General features: G+C 38.6%; 1 protein-coding gene across 5 annotated transcripts in view; it reads right to left on the reverse strand.

Moving 5' to 3' along the window:
- The window catches only part of THADA (THADA armadillo repeat containing), a 293,763-nt gene that overhangs the window by 194,908 nt on the left and 82,536 nt on the right, over window positions 1-16,319 (reverse strand). For all 5 annotated transcript variants that reach the window (XM_037066489.1, XM_037066490.1, XM_037066492.1 and 2 more), the window contains one exon: window positions 4,814-4,905. In XM_037066489.1, the coding sequence (XP_036922384.1) occupies window positions 4,814-4,905 (92 nt within the window). The remainder of the gene's footprint in view (window positions 1-4,813; window positions 4,906-16,319) is intronic.

Consider the following 16,319-nt stretch of genomic DNA (forward strand, 5'->3'; position numbering starts at 1 on the left):
TGCCCCTCAGAGGATCCTTCCAGACCTAGACCACTCAGATATTAAAAGAAATAACTAAAATAACTCTCTGTAATTTATACTCAGGAAAATAAAACAAATACAATTTAACATCTCCTAAAATTGTCATTATAAATGACCTTACTTGTACCTAGTGACACTTTTATAAACACCCTAAGCTATTAATTTGAATATAAGCTCTCTCTAACACGATAGAATACAGTTTGTACTTAACAACACAGAAAATTATTATTCTTTTGTCCCTCTTTTTTTAGTACTTATTGATTTGATAGGAAAGGAAAGAAGGAGAGAGAAGAAGGGGAAAGGAGGAAGACAGTTGGAGAGAAAGAGAAAGAAACATTCATATGTTGTTCCCCTTATTTATGCATTCTGTGGTTGATTCTTATATGTGCCCTGACTGGGGACTGAACCTGCAACCTTGGTGTATCATGATGATGCTCCAACTAACAGTGCCACCCGTCCAGGGCATTGTTTCTTTCTTCTATGTATTTCCATGTACCCCCAAAACCCCTCATTCCCAGGCCTTACAAAAACACCACTTTCTCCCAAATACTCCACTCAACTCTTCTGTTAATGAATTTCTAATATATCCACTACTCACACTGCACAACTATTTTATGTTGTTTTCTATCTGTATCTGTTTTACAAATAACAACCTTTGTTTCCCCAACTGAAATGTAAACTCCCTGAGCAAGTTCCAAGTTTTATTGTACTCCTTTATCATGTCAATGGAATTCATGACAATGCTTACAAATTCACACTGGCTGAAGGACCGATTTAAAATAAAGAGAAGGCAAAAGCCATAGAACACTGTGCACTGAGCACCGGTATAGGGCTTTGGCAAAGTCTAACACAAAGCTTTCAGACTGCTGTGTATTGGTATTTGTCATTAACGTAGGCCTAGAAGAGATAAAGGTTAATACACATGGGCGCCAGAGGAAAGGACCTAGAGGTAGAGATCACACTGCTTAGCCCCTGCCCCGGGAGGAGGAAGGAGGGGCTCTCAAGGTGAGCCACTCACACCAAACACGGAGGCGGTGTGGAGAGCCCAGCATACCGCCCAGATCACAGAGCTGGGCGGGCGAGTTCTGATTCCACACAGAGTTAATTATTCACTATTCAGGCCAAGTCAGTCAGGTAACAACAAAGAGAAAGAAATGAGGCTTTAGGAAATTTAAACATAGTAACATTACTTAAAAACACAGGTTTTCTTACTCTTCATAATCCAAAGAACACATCTAGAATAAGACTAACGAGCTTAAGAGTTCAGTCACTTTGCATGCACACTATATACTCAACGATGGGAAAGCAGAAGCCCTGCTCTTTCTTTACGTATGACAAGGGAGCTTCTTGTCCCTACTGCGAGGACGCTACTGTTCTAGGCACTGGGAATACAGTTTTCCAAACTCGCAAGTCTAGTGACAATCACGCAAAGCCCCAGCTGAGTATTTTACACAAGGGATACATCGAGGACAGTGCAAATCTCCTAGAGAAGAAAACAACGCCCAGAGGGGTTAACTAATTTGTCTCGGCTGATTATTGTGGGTACATGGCAACAAGGCAAAAGTAGGAACAAGAACTCTGACCTCGTTTCTATAATAAGATTTACTTATTCATTAAGCAAGTATTTATGTATGCCTATTACATGCCAGGCAGCACACTAGGCAGCAGATATACAGAAATGGGTAAAATACTGACCTTGTCCTCAAAAAGCAGTGTAACTGTAAGACAATGAAATGAGTACAATAAGAGTGGAAACAGAGGGAAAAAAGCAAATTATATCTCTAATTGCATAGGACTTCCAATATTTTAAAAGAAAATGAACTGCTAACCATTTGTTTTTATCCCCACCACAGCCCTACGAGTACAGAGCACAGATCTTGTTATTCCTGGAACATCAATGGAGAAACGAAAGCACAAGGCGGATAAGGGAGCCTGTCAAGGTCATCACCAGCGGCAGCACAGTGCCTAGAAACCAAGTCTGTTTACTCCTGGACTTCTCTTCTTCACTAGGTAGGAAAGGCAGATGTTCTTTTTATGTGCGGTCCCCTCTGAACAACAGCATCCACTTTCAAGATTGTGTGCAGAACGATCACTGGCTGGGAAAGTAGACTTAACAGTCTGTGAGGTCTCGTCAGCCAAGTTTGGTCATTCAATGGCTGAGTAACCAACCAACAGGCCTTGGTTATGATGAGCACCCCTAAAGTGCCCATTATGTATACACAGAAAAGATGGAAAAGGTCTGTCCCTCAGGGAGTTAATGCCACAGGGAACAGGCATATAAACATTTCAACAAAAAGTGACATCATTAAACAAACTACAACTAGAAGAGTCATGACAAATACTAGCAAATTTAAGACACTAAAGGTTTTGCAGAGCAAATCTAGTGGGTACTGCCAAACAATATACTCTCGAAGGGTTAAACAGAGAACAGGGGCATTGTGTACATAATGATATATACCCGTTGTTAGGTTTACTGAACAAAAGGCTCTTAGTAAAAATGTTCATCACGGTAAAAAAAATCAACATCTTAATTCCACTTTTGAACTTTCCACAAAACAATTATATGAATATTCCATTTCCCTCTTTCTAGGAAAGTTATCTATTTTGTAACTTTTCTAATTTAAGAGTAATAAATTTATAATAGACGTTCCCATCAGCATGCTTTGGGCAAAAGATTAAAACAGTGTGGTTTCACTGTGCTGTTCTTCCCCACTCCCTCAAATGAAACCTAAGTGAAATGAACCTGATAACGTCTCCTGTACAGTCAAACTTCATTACACAACCAGGAATCACTCACTCCATAAAAGGTAAAAGAGAAAAAGAGCATTTCTTCATTTCCAAGTTCTATTTTAAATATTAACTTCACTTGTTTCACAACCTCATATTATGTTTTATTTATACCACTATCTATAATGGCCTTATAATATAACCAAACTGTTTTAAAGTTTTTGGCATGTTATAGTATTACTACCAAAAATCATCAGAGCTAAGGAGAAACAAGTATTAGTGATTTTAAACTACAGACAGAAAAAATTTCTTTAGAAACCAGCTATGTAGTAAAAATTATAATCATCCTTCTAAAGGAATAATGTTATCAATATTTTATTATTTATTTATTCTCTTTTTAGAGAGACAGGAAAAGAGGAAAAGTGTGGGGGAGGAAGAGAGAAACACTGACTTATTTTTCCACTTATTTATGCATTCACTGGGTGTGCCTTGACTGGAGATCCAACCTGCAACCTTGGCATATCAGAACGATGCTCTAACCAACTGAGCTATCTCGCCAAGACTTACCATTATTTTTAAAATACAACTTGGTTAAAAAAATCTGTCTGGTATTTCCTGAATATGCTCAGGGGATTCATACTAATAGCCAGTTGCCTTCCTTTTAAATATTTATTGAATTTTATAGGGTGATAGCTATCGATTTAAATGACAATTCGAAACTACCAGTAAGTTTCACTAGAATTACCAACAGTGCATAATAAAATTATGTCATGATATTGTCTAATTCCATCACAAAAATATATTTTAATAAACAAAGCTTAAAATCTAAATTAAAAGTGTGATAATCCACTTTTTTAGGTAGAAGAGGAATAGGGCCTGATTTATCTCTAAATCACGAGAAAGATCACTGGAACAAACGAAGGAAGCGTTTAAACATGCAGCAACAGTGACATCTAGTGTCCCAGTGACTGCAAGTCACTAGACCACCATTAAATCTTCCTAAGAGAAAAACAAATTATTTAAAGCTTCTCCTCTTTAAAAACCAACAGAACTTGTGCGCTGTATCTGAAAATTACCCACAATCAAAGTGTTTCAATAGATTTCCTTCCAGCATCACAAAACCTTAAGAGAAACACATAACACAATAGACCTAAAAGTGAAAAAAGTACTGTTTATTCTGTGTGGTCAACATCTGTAACTGGTCCTCTTGGTTACAGAGTTTAATGCTCGAGTAATCTGAGACATGTTACTCATGACTGTATCCTAAACATTTAAACTTCCACCTATAAAAGCAAAGTAAGTGTCCATCAGTAGATGAGTGGATAAAACAACTATGGGATATTTACACAATGGAACACTACTTGGCCATAAAAAAGAAAATTTTACACTTTGTGACAGTATGGATGGACCTGGAAAACATGCTAAGTAAAATGAGCCAGTCAGAAAAAGACAAATACCATATGATTTCACTCATATGTGGAATCTAATGAACAAACTGAACTAACAAGGAAAATGGACAGACTCTTAGATGGAGAACAGATGACAGCTGGTGGGGGGATTAAGGGGAGGAGGGATTGAACAAAAAGAAAAAAGGGACTCATGGACATGAACAACAGTGTGGTGACTACTGGGGGGACAGGGATATAAGGGGACTAAATGGTAACAGGAAAAAATACAATAAAGATAAAATTTAAAAAGGAAAAAAAAAGCAAGATATTACATAAGCTAGTACTTGATGACACATCAAGAAAAAGCAATTTGGGACACTTCAGGAATACCTGAAGATAAGAGAAATAAAAAACTTTAGCTGTTGCATTGAGAAATAAGTTTCACATTTCAGCCTTTGCTATCTTGCAATATTTTCAATGCTTTGAAAGATCTATTTATTAAACAGTAGGTATTTTTGCCCAAGAACTTAGAATTTGGCAGGATAGGTTAATTTACTATAATATTTATATAGTTTTAGGCTCTAGATGAATCTATAAAAGTAATCAAAATACCAAAAATTATTTCTGGCTAGCACAGTATTTTATAAAAAGTAAAGTTAGCATTAGATGGAGCTTACGTATTTTTTTTTAAAAGTTCATCCTTTCCCCTTTTAACTCCAAATATTCTGGTGATCAAGGTACTGAAGAGAAGTGTGGATGAATTTCTCACCTAAGGTAAAAATAAATACACAATACAGGTTAAGAATATTCATAGCATGAAACCAACACTTACAGTGTTCAAACTACACATTCAAACCCAATTTGCTAGTGCAGGGCTAAAGAAAATATGGTTTGTGTTCATAAAAATAAGACAGTTTTCAAAACCATTGTAGTAATGACTCAACAATGTTCTCTTAAATTGAACTCTACGACCCAGCTACATGCACACAACATAGCTCTTTCCTATACCTGCAATACCACTACCAACTGTTTCCATCATCTCCTTGCACTCACATCCCCAAATAACATTAAAAAAAAATTCCTTTTTCATATCCTTTCTGATGATGAATATTCCAGTAAAAAGCTCAGCTCTTTCCCTTTATTTTCTGTAATCATTTACCTATGAGAGAATATTTTAAAAGCCTAACTAAAATAATCCACATTATTAATATGGCCAAGATAATATTAATATCCAAAATGATGTATTAACAATACAATGCCAGTAACCTAATAAAGTAATTTTAACTCTAAAATTATCTGAGACGACTAGCTCTTTTATGTTAAAAATAAGAGAAAAGAATGGTCATTAAGAAACATGAATTTCTTCAAAATGATGGTAATAGAGCATATCTATTTCCAAGTCAATACATCAAGATGCTTTGTTACACCCTGAAAATATCCTGAATGATTGGGCTTCCTCCATCACCTCGTCAAATCGGAGCAGAGGTACAAATTCACAGGCTTCACTACAGTGTGTGTGCGCCAGCACCACTGGGAACGCACAGAAAGAGAAGACACACGACCGCCAACACAGAGCTGATATTCTCGCTAGACAGCAGTCACAACCACACGGCATGTTTCAAGAGCGTTGCAAGAAGACAGGTATAATTAAAAGTAATGACGGAAGATTTAGAAAACAGCTTCTGAAGTCACTGCGCTACGGGTCACACACGCGAAGTGCTCACAAGGCCCAGTCAGCGACAGGAGCAGCAGAGGGCCGGTCCAGTGAAGTCACTGTTCGGTGTCAGCTACACTGTTGCCACAGGGCAGTGTAAGCCGAGTGTTGCCAGACTGTCTTCTTTTTCAAGGGAAGCCAGAGACCCTAATTCTTATGTGAAATCTCACTATTTTGAAATTTTGGCAACACATGAAAGGGGAAAAGCCATCAGTGAGGCCAATAAAACACAGCTGCAGGCTGGATTGACCTCTCCGCCCCCAGGTTGCACCCTCTCCTCTGGAAGCCCCGGCCTGACTCAGCCCATGCCTGGTAACCCCAGAAGTGGGCTGCACACACAGTGGCACAATTTATACCGAAATTACACTGAAACCCTAAAACTGGATGAATTCACAGAGTCCATTCAACAACCAACACACATTAATAGAGTCCCTACTATGCACCTGCCTAATATCCCCAAACAGCAAATCAATCTGTCCTGTCACTCTGCCAACGTTGCCTCTGCCCTGGCTCAGGTCTTACCTCTTACTTGGTCTACTGATTTAGTTCCCAAAGACTCCTTGGTTTAAGACGAACTGGTCACCTAGGACCCTGTCTCCTCTCAAGAGTCACCAGAAAACAGACAAAGGACAGTAGAAATGCAAATTCCACCCTGCCCGAACCCACGTGTCCCACAAAGGCCGCCAGGAGCAGCGGTGCAAAAAGAGGAATGCCTGGGGACAAGAGGGGGGCGGCAGCAGGGCACCCGCAATGCTGCACAGAACCGGTTTCCAACGCGAATGGCTCCCCCCGAAAGGAGAGCTCTCTCATTCCAGTCATAGGGCTGGAGGCAGGAGCCACACAACGTCATGCAGTGACATTAACGTGGATTCGTGAGCTCCAGTATCATCAGCCTGATCCATTCATTACCAAGCTCCCTCATTAGCAACCAATGACCACCATTACCTATTCCGGTATGTATAGCATAATGGTTCTATTCTACCATTAATTAGTTACAGTTTTTAGAAAAATTACTATTGAAAAAAAGCTTTTTATCATCAGCTATTTGATTACCTTGTTACTCAATAGAGAATTATTTCCACAAATTACCAGCTTGTAGAGTGAGTTCACGCCATAGCAACCACCAAAGGACTCATTTTAAAAACCTACTCATCATTTGATGGACATTTGGGGTATTTCCGCTTTTTGGCTGTTATGGATAACAATGCTATAAACTTTCATGTGCAAGTTTTTGTGTGAACAAGTTTTCATCTCTGTTGGGTGCACACCTACAAGTGGCACTACTGGGTCACATGACAGCTCTGTCACCCTTCTGAGCAGCTGCCAGGGTGGCAGTGCCGTTTTAAACGTGTAAGGGCTCCAGGTCCTCCCCAGGAACTGTCGTTGTCATCTTTTTCATTACAGCCATCCTGGTGGGTGTGACACGGTATAACACTGTGGTTCTGATTTGCATATCCCTAAAGAGTAATAATGTTAAGCACTTTTTCCCTGTGCTTACTATTTGTATATCTTTTTTGAAGACATATATTCAAATTCTTTGCCCATTTTTTAAACTGGGTTGTCTTTTTGTCATTGAGTTCTAAGTTTTTTATATATTCTGGACACTAATGAAATACATGATTATCAGCTCTATGATGTGAAAACATTTTTCCCATTCTGTCCGTTGTCCTTTCATTTGCTTCATGATATCCTTTGAAACACAGATGACTTAAATTCTGAGCAAGTCTGACTTATCTTTTTTCTTCTCTTGGTTATGCTTTAGGTGTCAAATGTAAGTAACTGTTTACTTACCCCCAAATCACAGAGATTTACACCTACTGTTTTCTTCTAAAGTTTGTATCATTTTAGCTCTTACATTTAGAACTGTGATCCATATTGAGACGATTTTTTAAAAGATTTTATTTATTTATTTTAGAGAGATGGGGAAGAAAGGGAGAGAGAAAGGGAGTGAAACATTAATGTATGGTTGCCTCTAGCACATCCCANTACTATTTGTATATCTTTTTTGAAGACATATATTCAAATTCTTTGCCCATTTTTTAAACTGGTTGTCTTTTTGTCATTGAGTTCTAAGAGTTTTTTATATATTCTGGACACTAATGAAATACATGATTATCAGCTCTATGATGTGAAAACATTTTTCCCATTCTGTCCGTTGTCCTTTCATTTGCTTCATATCCTTTGAAACACAGATGACTTAAAATCTGAGCAAGTCTGACTTATCTTTTTTCTTCTCTTGGTTATGTTTTAGGTGTCAAATGTAAGTAACTGTTTACTTACCCCCAAATCACAGAGATTTACACCTACTGTTTTCTTCTAAAGTTTGTATCATTTTAGCTCTTACATTTAGAACTGTGATCCATATTGAGACGATTTTTTAAAAGATTTTATTTATTTATTTTAGAGAGATGGGGAAGAAAGGGAGAGAGAAAGGGAGTGAAACATTAATGTATGGTTGCCTCTAGCACATCCCATACTGGGGATATGGCCTGCAACCCGGGCATGTACCCTGACTGGGAATCAAACTGGTGATGATTTGGTTCACAGGCCCGTGCTCAATCCACTGAGCTATGCCAGCCAGGGCATTGAGTCAATTTTTTTTAAGGTTTTATTTATTTGTTTTTAGAGAGAGGGGAAGGGAGGGAGAAAAACATCAATGTGTGGTTGCCTCTCATATGTCTCCTACTGGGGACCTGGCCCGCAACCCAGGCATGTGCCCTGACTGGGAATCGAACCAGCCACCCTTGGGTTCACAGCCCATGCTCAATCCACTGTGCTACACCAGCCAGGGCATTGAGTCGATTTTTTAATATGGTGTAAGATGGGAAGCAAATTCATTCGTTTGCACGTGGATATCCAAATGTTCCAGTACCAGGGGTTGAACAGACTATTCTCCCCACTGAAATGCCTTGGCACCTTATTAATGAAATGCTAGGTTTTGTTTATGGACCCTTAATTCTATCCCTTTGAGTTACATATGTGTCTATCCTTATGCCACCACCACGCTGATTACTGTTGCTCTGTCGTAAGTCTCAAAATTTTTGACATGTGAGTCCTCCAACTCTGTTCTTTCCCAAGACTGTTTTTGATTATTCTGAGTCCAAATAACTCTAGCAATAATCCATGCTTACCACATGGAAAAACACCAGAAAGCCTTCCTGTTCTCTTACTTCCTCTTCCACCAAGCCCCAGTGATAGCTACAAATTGACAACCGCTACCAAAAATTCCCTCTTCTATTCACTGAGTACATACACTTTTTATCCTTTCTAGCATGATAAAGGTTCCATATAGACTTTTAAGATCTAGAAGAGTTACATGAGTGAAAAAAATGAGGTTTCATAAAACAATCTGTGTGTGTGTGTCTGTAGAAGCGTGTGTGTGTATACACACACATATGGACAATATACACTGTCTTATATATGTATGGCTTTTCTTACATAACATAAATGATCCCTCCACAAATATTTAAAGTGTGAATGGAGAGCCTCCCGTGTACAATCACTATGGATATGGTTATTCACACACTACACACTTTCACTAGCCCACGCACCACCTATCCATGAATTAAGAGAACAGTTCTCATCCTGTGAGTGAATGAAGCTTCATGCCCAGGTACAGAGCCTAAAATGCAGAGCACAGCTGGGTTTCAGCGCCACACGGCCCTCAGCCTGGCACCCTAGTGGCAACCTCGCAGCTACCACAGGGCCCGGGGTGGCTGGTGCCAAGAGAGGCACGGAGTTCACGTGGCAGTGCTACCGGGAAGGTCTGAAAGGCCCTTTTTCCTCCGAAACCCACTGAGACTGTGAAGCAGAACTGGCCTGAGGGAAGCAGCGTAAAGATGTACCAGACAGGAATAAAAACCCAGTGTGAGTCTTGGAAGGACACTGAAGTGGCCTACTCAGCGGAGCTTCTGGGCAGGCTGGAAAGATGAGTTACCTGTCCTACCCCGAGGATGCGGGGAGAGAAGCTGCGGTGTTTCACAGTCACTGAACACGAGAGAAGGAATGCCTAGACGCATCTCAGTTTCCATACATGCACACCTATGAATTACCTTGAGTTTTTGACTAAACTCAGCTCCAAAATATATGTCAAAGATTATTGGTTGTCACCACCTTTACTAATATTTCTCTATTCTGAGCTGCCATCACCTCCTGGCAGAACTATTACAAGAGCTCCCTGATTGTTCCTCCTCCTTCCCTCTTGCCACCTTGGAAGTGAGCCTCTACTTTTACCCACACCCACCAGCCCCACTTTCCCCTACTATGTGCAGGGACAGCGCAACTACCCCCATGCAGGCTGTGGCTCGCCCAGCCACGTCCAGACTCAGCCGCAGTGCTGCACCACAGGGAATGGGGTCTGGTTTCTCTAGCAGCTGACCGAGAGTTGTGCCAACGCCTGCCCGAGATGGGTTAATGCTCCGAGGGCTGCACTTGGACCAATAAAAGACAGGAGTTGGGGCTGTTCTATGAGGTGGCTGAGTTTCACATGGCCTGGCTAGAAGATATATTACGTACCTATGCAGCCAGCTCAGTTTCCCGGCAAAGTTCAGACCTGCTAGTTAGTGTCTTTACTTCCCTCGCTTCCTTTTTCCTTTATTCTTGCTGCTTTAGGTTTGTACCACTCAGTAAAACACCAGCAACTACGCTATGTCTCCAGCTCTCCAAGGAACAGGTCCAAAATCCTACAAGATAAGTAAAATGCACCTTCTCTGTATAACACCTACAACTCTGCCCTATAACAGCATTGATTCGGGAGTCAGGCAGATGACAGTTGTGTGCCTTTTGAAAAAGTTATTTCACCTCTACGAGCCTTGTCTTCCTCATCTGTAAAATGAGAATGATAATATTAGGGTTGTCCTGAGCAGTAACTGAGATCATCATTATAAATGATGCCGGGTATATGGAAAATACTCAATAAGGTAGCCATTATTATGGTTATGTCTTATTTATCTCTCTCTTTCTAGTGCTTAATACACCATCTGCAACACCACAGGTAGGCTCAATGCCTGATATGTTTACAACAATACATTTTCCCTTTTTTAAAAAGACTTTATTTATTTATCTTTAGCAGGGAAGGGAAGGAGAGAGGGAGAGAAATATCAATGTATGGTTGCCTCTCACGTGTCCCCTGCTGGGAACTGGCCTGCAACCCAGGCATGTGCCCTGACTGGGAATTGAACCGTGATTATTTGGTTCGCAGGCCAGCGCTCAATCCACTGAGCTACACCAGCCAGGGCAATTTCCCTTCTTTTAGAAAATGCCAAATAGGTGGTAAAGACCAAGAGATTTATATGGTCTCAATACAAAAGACTGAGGAATCTTTAAAAGCAAATTAAAAATATACAAAAATGCTTCCTGGAAATGTTCCTTTATTGAAAAGTTAAAATTAAGTTTACTTGTGTTTTTTCCTAACTTATCAGAAAAAAATAATTGTTTGAAGTACAGATGTAGTCACTATTAAGCATAAGATATATTCCTGAGAAAATCTGTACAAATCAGATTTCTGTAAATCAAACCAATATTTCACATGCATTAAAAAACAAAAAATCACTCTTTAAATGACTTCAACAGAGAATGCTGCAGTGAATTGTTTTGTAAAATGAAGGCTTCTTCACATTCATTGATTATGTTAATTGACAATTTTGTTAGGTTTTTATGAGGAAGGAAACAATTTACTAAATTAATATATGGGTATATTAAATATATGGGTCATTATAGGTATGATGCTTATTTCCTCTATTAATCAAACAAACCAAGTAGAAACAACAAGATTCCTTTATAATCAGTGTTAAAAAGGAAGATTTTCCCAAAATAAAACTGGAAATGAGCAGTCATATATATTCACACAGTCTTTTGCGGATACACATATGCATATGGTACTACACACATGTAAAACCCACATAAAAGAGAAAAAAATGTACCAGAATGCTAGTCATGGTTATATCTGTATGATAGTTAGAAGGTGACTTTTACTTTTTTATGCTTTCCTTTATTTTCAAAATTTCTGTAGTGCACATGTTACCGTTTACAAATTTAATCTTTACTTTTTCCATTATTTGGTCCTGTTATACCCACCTCCCGCTAGCAATCACCACACTGCTATCCATGTTCATGCGTCCTTTTTCCTTTTTGCTCAATTCCTCTACCCCTAACCACCCCCCACCCCGCCAGCTGTCGTCCTGCTCTCTATCTATGAGTCTCTCTCCATTTTCCTTGTTAGTTCAGTTTGTTCATTAGATTCCACACGAGTGAAATCATATGGTATTTGTCTTTCTCTGACTACCTTATTTCACTTAGCATAACAGTCTCCAGATCCACCCATACTGTCACAAAGGGTAATGTTTTCTTTTTTATAGCCAAGTAGTATTCCATGGGGTAAATGTCTCATAGTTGTTTTATCCACTCATCTACTGATGGACACTTGGGTGGCTTCCATATCGTGGTGATTGTAAATAACACTACAAATGAACACAGGGGTAGTTATGTTGTTCCAAATTAGTATTTTGGGTTCCTTTGGATACATTCACAGAAATCAGATCACTGGGTAGAAAGGCAGAACCATTTTTGATTTTTTGAGCTCTCCCCACACTGCTTTCCACAGTGGCTGCACCAATCCGCATTCCCACCAACAGTACAAAAGGGTTCCCCTTTTTCCACACCTTTGCCAGCACTTGTTTGCTGATTTATTGATGACAGCCATTCTGACACGTGTGAGATAGTATCTCATTGTGGTTTTAATTTGCATTTCTCTGATGATATAGTGATGTTGAGCACCTTTTCATATGTCTATTGGCCATGTGTATGTCTTCTTTGGAGAAGTGTCTACTCATGTTCTTTGCCCATTTTTTAATTGGGTTGTTTTTTTGGTGTTGAGTTTTTTAAGTACTACATAAATTTTGGGTACTAGCCCCTTATTAGATGTATCAGCAAATATGCTCTCTCATTCTGTGGGTTGTCTTTTCATTTTGTTGATGGTTTCCTTTGCCGTGCAAAAGCTTTTTAGTTTGATGTAGTCCTAGTTGTTTATTTCTTCTTTTGTTTCCCTTGCTTGGGGAGATATATCTGACAAAATATTTCTATAAGCAATGTCTGAGATTTTGCTGCCTGTGTTTTCTTCTATGATTTTCACTGTTTTAGGTCTAACATTTAAGTCTTTGACCCATTTTGAATTTATTCTTGTGTATGGTGTGAGAAAGTTGTCTAGTTTCATTTTTCTGCATGTATTTGTCCAAATTTCCCAACACCATTTATCGAATAAACTATCTTTTCAGTTCCCCACTGTATGTGCTTGCTTCCTCAGTCAAATATTAAGTGACTATAACAAAGTGAGTTTATTTCTGGGCTCTCTATTCTGTCCATTAATCTATGTGTCTGTTTTTATGCCAGTATGAGGCTGTTTTGATTACTATGGCTTTATAGTATAGTTTGATGAGATCAGCATAGTTTCTCCAACTTTGTTCTTCCTTCTCCCGACTGCTGTTGGTATGTGGGGCCTTTTGTGGTTCCATGTTCATTTTTGAAATATTTGTTCTAGTTCTGGGAAATGGGTCATTGGAATCTTGATAGGAACTGCACTGACTCTATAGATTGCTTTGGGGAGTATAGACATTTTAATGATGTTAATTCTTCCTGTCCATGGATACAGTATGTGCTTCTAGTTATTTGTATCTTCTATTTCTTTCTTCAGTATCTTATAATTTTCTGAATACAGGTCTTTTACAACTTTGGTTAGGTTTATTCTTAGCTATATTATTCTTTTTGTAGCAATTGTGAAAGGATTGTTTTCTTGATTTCCCTTTCTGTTAGTTCATTATTGGCATATAAAAATGCAACTGGTTTCTGGATATTAATTTTGTATACTGCTACATTGCTGAATTCATTTACCAGTTCTAGTAGTTTCTTGGTGGAATCTTTGGGATTCTCTATGTACAATACCATGTCATCAGCAAATAATGGCAGTTTTATTTCTTCCTTCTTCCTTTCCAATTTGGGTGCCTTTTATTTCTTCTTCTTGTCTGACTGCTGTGGCTAGGACTTCCAGTACTATGTTGAATAAGAGGTCAAAGCGGACATCCCTGTCTTGTTCCTGATCTTAAGAGGAACACTGCAGGTTTTGTCTATTGAGTATGATGCTGGCAGTAGGTTTGTCATATATGGCCCTTATTATGTTTAAGTATGTTCTGTCTAATCTCACTTTGCTGAGTTTTTATCATAAATGGGTGCTGGATTTTATCAAATGTTTTTTCTGCATCTATTACTGATCATGTAGCTTTTATCCTTCATTTCATTTATGCGGTGAATCACATTCATTTTTTAAAAAAAGATTTTATTTATTTATCTTTAGAGGGGAAGGGAAGGAGAGAGGGAGAGAAATATCAATGTATGGTTGCCCCTCATGTGTCCCCTGCTGGGAACTGGCCTGCAACCCAGGCATGTGCCCTGACTAGGAATCGAACTGCGATACTCTGGGTCCCAGGACCACGCTCAATCCACTGAGCTACACCAGCCAGGGTGTGAATCACATTTATTGATTTGCGAATGTTTTGCCAATCTTGCATTCCCGGAACAAATCACACTTGATTAGGTGTATGATCTTTTGATGCATTTGTTGTATTTGGTTTACTAATATTTTGTTGAGGATTGTAGCATCTGTGTTCATCAGGGATATCAGACTATAATTTTCTTTCTTTGTAGTGTCTTTATCTGGTTTTAGAATTAGAATAATGCTGGCCTTGTAAAATGAGTTTGGGAGTCTTCTTTCCTCTTGAATTTTATGAAACAGTTTGAGAAGGAGAGGTGTTAGTTCTTCTTGGAATGTTTGGTAAAATTCACCTATAAAGCCCTATAGAGCCTTCTGGCCTAGGGCTTTTGTTTGTTTGGATTTTTTTAAAAATTACTGTTATAATTTCTCTAGATGTAACCTGTTTATTCACGTTCTCTGATTCTTCCTGATGTAGTTTTAGAAGATTGCGTGTTTCTAGGAATTTATCCATTTCGTCTAGGTTGTCCAGCTTGTTGGCTTACAGTTGTCCATAACATTTTCTTACAATCCTCTGTATTTCTCTGGTGTCAGTTGTTATTTCTCCTCTCTCATTCCTGATTTTATTTATTTGGGTCCTTTCTCTTTTTCTCTTAATAAGTCTGGTTAAAGGGTTGCCAATCTTGTTTATCTTTTCAGAGAACTAGATCTTAGATTCACTGATCTTTTGTATTAGTTTTTTGGACTCTATTTCATTTATTTCTACTCTGATCTTTATTATTTCCTCCCTTCTACTCACTTTGGGCTTTGTTGGTTGTTCTATTTCAAGTTTTTTAAGTGTGAAGGTAGACTGTCTATTTGAGCTTCTTTTTGTTTATTGAGATAGGACTGTAATGCTATGAACTTCCCTCTACGGCTGCTTTTCCCAGTGTCCCACAGATTTTGGGTTGTTGTCTTCATTTTCATTTGTTTCAAGGTATCTTGTGATTTCTTCCTGTATCTCATTGTTGACCCATTTATTATTTAATAACATGCTATTTAGCTTCCATGTCTTTGTGTGTTTTTCAGTGTTCTCCTTGTGGTTGATTTCTCGTTTCATAGCATTGTGGTCAGAGAAGATGCTTGATGTCATTTCAGTCTTCTTAAATTTACTGAGACTTGTTTTGTGTCCTAACATGTGGTCTGTCCTAGAAAACGTTCTATGTGAAGTGCACATGTGTTACTTTTTAAAAAGTCTCAAAAAAGACCTTTTAAATAAATCAAACAGTCTTTTGCTATTTTTAGTGTTGCTAAAAAGTTGGAAAAGTTACCAGGTTTCACTCACTGAAAAAACCTTTTCACAGAGAACATTTCTTTGTTCATCTGAAACTAATGGCTTAAAAAAAAAAACAATGTTTCTGGCAATCAGTTTCATGATCTCTATGGTTCCTGATGGTTAAGCCACATTCCTGCTTCTGTGACCCAGCTGACAGCACACAGGTATTGCTCCACTTCCTGTAAATGCATAAGGTAGACACTGTGTTCTCAGTCGCAGTTAGGCAATGCTCCTAGACAGAATTTCAGACGGCTGTCTTACGGGAAGGTGCACAATTTTCCAGGCAAGAGGTGGCAGCCTTGAGCATTCCGCTTTACATGGGGTATCTGTGCCTTTAGCTATACTACAGTACACTTTCAATTAGAAACTTATCATATAGTTATGAAATGATTTGTGTAGCTAATTGGAAAGTTTGTGTTTCTAGAAAATTCTTCATTCTACTAGTAATGTATTAAGGTCTACCTTCTTTTCTTCTCTACCCTTGCCAGTCTTTTTTTTAAAGCCACATGTCAAACACCTACAAACCACAGGTTTGTCTCTTTTATTTTAGAAGGTACAATGATATAGGGTAACAGTAATATCATGGTGTTTCTTCCAAGAATCATGAAAAAACATGTATAAGTTTATTTTCTTAAATCCAATACATCTACTAGGTATTGACCACTGTCTTTAGAG

This window comes from Sturnira hondurensis, unplaced genomic scaffold, assembly GCF_014824575.4.
Source record: "Sturnira hondurensis isolate 20B ecotype Veracruz unplaced genomic scaffold, ASM1482457v3 Scaffold0016663, whole genome shotgun sequence".
Taxonomy (NCBI): Eukaryota; Metazoa; Chordata; class Mammalia; order Chiroptera; family Phyllostomidae; genus Sturnira; species Sturnira hondurensis.